Here is a 6,683-nt window from a genome sequence, read left to right on the forward strand (position 1 = left end):
TCTCTCTGCCTGCTCGATCTCTCGGCTTTTATTCCACACAGGCGCGCGGAGGCGAGAGCCGAAAGGGATGCTCATGGTAACGGGCACTTTCACGCAACAAACCCGCCTCGTACCCTTCTCTATGACTCCGGCGATCCAACGCCGCACGTTCCGCCCATCGTCGTTGGACGGCAGATCTAACGCCCACCGCGTAGGAAATTGTGTGCGGCAACGAAGGGGGAGACGGGCTTGTCTTCCGCCGTGGGGGCACCCTCACATGCCGCCCGTGCCGCCGGGCTAGGGCGTCCTGAGTACGGGGCTCAAGGAGCCAACCATGAAGCGACGCGTGGCGGGCGCGGGGCCTTCGGGTGCGCACCCCACGACACGGCATCCCGCTCCTGCCGGGTCGTCGGCTTCCCGCGTGGCTCCGTGCGCCACGGCCACCTCTTTGGTTACGAGGTTCCGCGACAATAAAGCCAAGTCAGCGCCTCGCGACGAGGAGGACAGCATCACTAGAGGAGGATAACGCTAGGTGATCCGGCGGGACAGGAGAAAGGAATCCGAAACGGGGGTGGTCATCACCCAGGACGCGTCCTTCTCCTACAGCACAGTGTGGGTTGGTGTCATTGTCCTCCTCCTCCTCACCTTCCCTTTCGCCCCTATGGACGAGAAGGTCGTATGACGGCATCGACGGGGACTGAGATGCTGTGGAGTGAGTGACATGACGAAGCAATCCCCCCCCCCCGGTTGTTAAAATGAGGCTTCACAAGGGTTGCTTACAAAGCACAGCTTTTTTTGCTTTAATTGCTACAGTGTTAGTTTAAGATGTGCAAGTTTTGTGTACTTTCTGGTGGGAACGCCTCAATAATTAAACGTTTCTTTTTCAGCGTTAGGGTACAAAAAGGGGTTGGTAATAGGTCTCGACATGAGGTTTCAACTTTCAACACGGCAACAATTGCTTAGAGAGACAGTTATCTCACTCCATCAACGATCATTATGTGTTCCATACGAAAAAAATGGGAGACAGGAAATTCTCTGTTATAGCGAGAATTTTGTGCAAGACATGTTCAGGAATCAATTTTTAAGAGATGAAACATTACACTCCTAAAATATCCGTCCTTCTTGGTGGATCCATCAAAGGGTATATGGGTTCATAGATGAACAGTCTAATTTCTTTGTTATAATTTTTTTAAAATAAATTATAATCTTACAAAAATATTATTTTAAATTATATTTTTATATAAAAGCGACACGAGACGAGCGATAATGAGGTTGATAGTATGCTTCTCATGGAGGTAGGTGACATCACAATGAGAACAAACCTTATAGTTGTCGAAGGCGATCAGATAACTATGTTGATATTGATGTTAACGTGTTAATAATATCGTCATTTGTCATCAAACATTAAAATTATTTTTTTATCATTTATTTTTATATTTTTATTATTGATAAATTGGTCACGCACACAATGTCAAGCACAACTACAAATGAAGAGAATCTCACTCATATATATATATATATATATATATATATATATATATATATATATATATTCACTTGACTCTAAATATTTTTCAATTTACTTGATCAAAAATTATAAAATAGAAATAAGTTCTTAGATCCTAAATTTTGCATTATATGTACGTTTGACTTTGTGAAAATAGTACGCCAACTTGCTTGATAGATTACGGATGTTTTCTATTAGAACTTTCCATTATGGCTTAAGGCAATCACCCGTTCCGATTCAATTCTTTTCCTTCGTCAACGTGCAAGTGCAACCATATAAAATTTCATTCAAGTTCTCTCGTGCCAGACACGAGGCAATGCATCACTCATCTCATTTATGATTCCTTTCTAAAGTCGTGCTTTCCTGAGACAACCATAATTAAGCTTCGTGTCATGTTCCATAATAATATTAATTTACTTTGAATCGTCATCGTTAAATCGTGTCGATCTCATACAAAAGCAGTGGTTGTTTCAGTTCCTATCGGTGAGCCATACGCATTGATAGTTCGCCAATTAGTAGACCCAAAGGTAGAAACAAGGCACAAAGGACCACTCTATTCAAGTGGTTATCATAGGCAATTACTTTTTCGTCTCAATTGCATGCATACCTAACCCTCTTTTATGACTTACATAATATTTATATTTTTATATTATGCTTGATTTACAATATATATATATATGACATGTCACACCAGAGTTTATGTCGACAGAAATCGACCCATGATGATATCCACTATGTCAGGACTCGATCAGCTCTCATGTCGACGATCACCAATATCACTTCTTCTCGAACTCGATCAACAAACATTGCATGATTGAATTATTTTCTTTCAAGTATAAACCCTCAAATTATTCATATGGAAAATAACCCAACACTAAGCTCAACCGATAACTGCAACATTGAAGGACCCGCTGAGCAGACAACCAAGAACAGACGTAAACCATATCCACTGTAGCATTACAACAAACGACTTGAAGACGACAACCACTAACACACACGAACCGTATCCACTGTAGCATTCCAACAAGCAACTTGAAGGCCACCACCACTCGAGCTGGACAGTGTCCTCGTGATGTGAATATTAAATTGGAGAAGACCAGTCCACAGCCCATCTGTCCTTTTAAAATCGGCAGCAGGTCTTCACCAACCTACTCATTGCAACCAAACTACTCCATCTGTCACGTTGATTACAGATGATGAGTGTCCCTTCCTTGCGTTGGAATCCAAATGCCATCGCCATGAACACAAGCAAATGATTATAGACTCTGGAAAAAGCAGCTTTGGCTTTATCTCTGTGGAGTGTGTGGCTCCACTCGTCACCACCGATTCTAGTTAAGAATTAGTTGGGTCAATATCAAGCTGGCAAAGTCTTACCATAGTCATATAAATATCATTATGTAGGACGGTTGGTAGGGCGCATTTGTTTGCTGATGGAATTGTTTCTTCATATGTGCTTAATGAGGGCCATTTCTCTAATATGGGCTTTTGCTATAGAGGCTTTTGGAAGGCCCAAAGAGGGGAATTTTGGATATGATCCGTGACCCCGTCCAAGGCACATCATTCGCCCAATCTCAAACATGTTATCCTCCGAAAAAAATAAATTATAATATTTTGATTAATTTTACATTAAAAAAAATAATATTAACTAACTTATAAGGATCTGATAAGTATATTATTATTAATTAAAACTTAATCATTTTGAGTCATTAGCTTAGGCTTAATTCGTTAACGCATCAGATATCTTATAAGATTGACTCGTGACAATTGATATTACAGTCAATCTCATTTTGAGCTAGTATTTCAGGTTCGAGGATTTAGACAATGATTTATATTTACTTACTATGATCCATCAATCCGTTCATTCCTCTTAGATTGGTCGACTCACGCGGCAGGCACGAGCTGTCTGAAGCTGGGATGGAACGGTGCAAAAGCTTCCAACAAAAATACTTTGGAGCCACGGGAAGCTTCCCAAGGAAATTTTAAGACGTTGGGTGTTGTGGAAATCTATGTTTAACAGGTTTAACTCATTCGATTTGCAGTGCTGCATACAGTGTAACATGTAAAAGGGCAACGCAGCCCTGCGTTCTCTTTCTTTACGAGAGATTGATTGAATTATGGGTCTGAGTTCGTCTGCCTCCAAAAGAGTTCTATTACGTGGCAGCTTCTGTACAACTTACACTGTCATGAATGAGGAGGCGTATAGCTGAGTTCGGCGTTTGAAATCTTAGTCTCGGCACGTAGTTTGTCATCATCTATATCAGCATTACTTAATCCAATTCCTCTTATATAAGAAGGCGATTTGATTCAGAACGAGAAAATTTTCGTCTTCTGCTCTCTCTCTCTCTCTCTCTCTTCAATATTCTATCATCTCTGCAATTACAATTGTCTGAAGTGAAAGCTGAAGTCATTAATTCATCAGTGTTGCTGTCATTCAAACGCTTCGGGACTCGATATATCAGCGAATTCCTACATTCCGACACCACATTTTTGCTGCCCTTTTAGTGTTTTCTGGGGGGTGGTGCCCTTATAAATTACTGTATATGTAGCAGTCACAGCAATGTCCCTCGCAGAAGAAGTGTCAGAGCTCACATTTAGAGAAAACTTCAATGATATATAGCTATCTTATAGCAGACCGTACCAGATTGTAGCAGTTTCATCTTCTAAGCTTATCACCACCCACCATGCAGCCAAGAACATGACTTTTATATATATTTCATAACAATCAAGATTGAAGTCTGAAATGCCTATTTACCGGAGAGTTGTACCCCAGAAAATGGGGCTTTTAATGCAACAATGTAATTGATGCAGAAGTACTACTTTGAAAGATGAAATGGACATCAAGTCCATCTCATCACAGAGGAAAAAATGGGTATTCATTGAACATTTGATGGAGCAAATGTGTGTAAGCATGGAAAGTACAAGCAGTACAATATCAAGGAAGAATAAAACAGGGAATAAGACCATGTTGTCCTTGGGAAGGAAGAATTTTTTTAAGAGTCAATCTTGTTTTCAACCTTTAAAGCAACAAAATTGGAATCCTATTGCTCAGGAATGATTCATGAGAGCTCTAACAATTTGACTTACGAAACAAGAAATCCAATTCAACTTTCATCAAACTTCTGATCATCATGTATAGCCACAATCTAAGCAATAGTTGCAGACAACTCTAATCGACAGGACTACTCTACCAAGCACTCAATGATTAGTTTGCAGTCTGCTACTGGATTCATATCTCATTTTGTCAAACAGAAAACTTCTTAGAGGTCATCAGGTCCATCTTCCATTTCATATTTATCACTCTCACATGCACATCACTTGGACTTGATCTATAAATCACAATTCGATGCAGTTGAACCGAATGCATCAAAAATATTAGCTGCTTTACTTACAACAACTCAAGGTGAATAAAATTGTGCTTGAAATAGAAGTACAATGCAATTGTTATGCAGACACTTGAACAGAGATTGTGTAGTGAGAAAATAAACAAGCAAACCACATAACTATAATCTGAGCAACCTAAAGAAAAGTTCTCAATTAATGATTGGGACCACTCGAGCTGGCAATATCTGAACAAAAGAGTGTGATAACCATGTCTGTGATGCCTATTCTGATCTTGGATTCAGCTAGCTTTTGAGCATGAAAGGGTTAATGAAATTCCAGCATGTCATTATTAGAATGAAGAAGTAATGCATGTAATTGACCCTAAAATTTCTTAAGGTTTCCACAAATTTTGCCTCCCTTCCTCAACACACACACACAAATTAAATCGTGAGGAACAAAGAATATGAGAGAAGCATGTATATTTATGAGACTAAGAGAAAAGTAATATGCAACGGAGAATTAGGAGAAGGATGGAATTCATTAGAGAACTCCTTGTTATTAGATCCCTTGTGAGTTACAAACGCAAATCCAAACTCAAACCATTTTTGGAGCCTGAATCAAACCCACCTTGGTCCTTTGGAGAAACCAAAGTAGTAGCTCCTTCCACCACCATTTCCTTCGTGTCTCTTCCTCCGAACAAAGGCTGTGCAGGTGGATAGTCTCCATGGAAGCTCAGCTTGCCGTCATGCACTGGCATCCTCCATAGCTCGGGCAGCGTACTGCTTTTGATGGGCTGAGATGTGGAACCTAGGCTGCCATGGAAGCAAGCGGAAGGGTTCATGCTAGGGCAGGTGCTGGTCCAAGAAGGAAAGTGGAGAGGCGGTGGGTGGGCGAAGCGGGCGGCAGAGGGGATGGAGCCCAGATGACGGTAGTTGAGGTAGCCATAGACATGGTCGTCGGGGAAGAAGCTGGGGTGGTGGTACTGTTGTGTGGCCAAAGCGGAATGGATGTGTGCTCGCTTCGCGTGCTGGCGCTCCCGCTTGTGGGCGTTCTGATGCCCGCCAAGGGCTTGCGACGTCGGGAACTTGCGGCAGCAGTAGTGGCACTCGAACTTTCTCGCACTCTCCCCACTATCAGCGTTGGCGGCGCTTGGGGTGTTACTGGTTTCGGTGGTGGAGGAGGGAGGGTCGTTGGAAGGGCCATCTTGTGATGCATCAGGCTCCATGGCGAAGTCGATGCCGAACAGCCGAATGACAGGGCTCGTATCGGGTGTATTCGGCTGAGCTGGCACGGCACGGATGAAGGGGAGCTCGGAGAAGGAGTCGACGCTGACCTTCATGAAGTTGTGGATCTGTTGCTCGCTCATCGTTGCCGCCTCCGAGCTCAGTCGAACCTTGTATACAAGCTTCAAAACGGGACCGAGGAGGTATGGAACGAGGAGAGTGAAGAGCAGGAAAGGAAGGGATTTTTGCTCTTTGTTTCAGTCAAGTACTGGTAATGGTGTTCACATAGTCTTTAAGGGGTGTAGAGATGGAAGGAAGAGAAGGGAACAAGGCATGGTGAGGGGCCAATATGGCTAGGGCTGACAAGGGATGATGCTGAACTAAAGAGGCTTTTGGGTACCCAAACACCTTCCAAGTACTACCGCTGTAGTTACTGCTGCATCCTACTACAGGCTTGACTCCCATCACCTCCATGTCTTTTTCTTTGTGTGCTGTTTTCCTTCCTGTACATCCCTTACATCTCTTGTCTCCCCACATGTGTATCCATCACTCGAGTGGGGATCACCTGGAAACGTGATCATCTCTCTCTCTCACTCTCTTGTTTGTTCTTGACCAGGGATGGTAATGGGCTCTTCGTGGCTCTTAGCTTCTTT

General features: G+C 42.7%; 1 protein-coding gene across 1 annotated transcript; it reads right to left on the reverse strand.

Moving 5' to 3' along the window:
* Window positions 1-5,271: 5,271 nt before the first annotated feature.
* Window positions 5,272-6,430, reverse strand: LOC135636743 (zinc finger protein 8-like). Its single transcript, XM_065148739.1, has one exon. The coding sequence runs from the start codon at window positions 6,171-6,173 to the stop codon at window positions 5,382-5,384; it is 792 nt and encodes a 263-aa protein (XP_065004811.1). The 5' UTR covers window positions 6,174-6,430; the 3' UTR covers window positions 5,272-5,381.
* Window positions 6,431-6,683: the final 253 nt, after the last annotated feature.

Source organism: Musa acuminata, chromosome BXJ1-3, assembly GCF_036884655.1.
Source record: "Musa acuminata AAA Group cultivar baxijiao chromosome BXJ1-3, Cavendish_Baxijiao_AAA, whole genome shotgun sequence".
Lineage (NCBI taxonomy): Eukaryota > Viridiplantae > Streptophyta > Magnoliopsida > Zingiberales > Musaceae > Musa > Musa acuminata.

Excerpts from the sequence above, each read along its gene's own strand:
- LOC135636743 (XM_065148739.1), bottom strand. The coding sequence starts at position 6,173 with ATGAGCGAGCAACAGATCCACAACTTCATGAAGGTCAGCGTCGACTCC.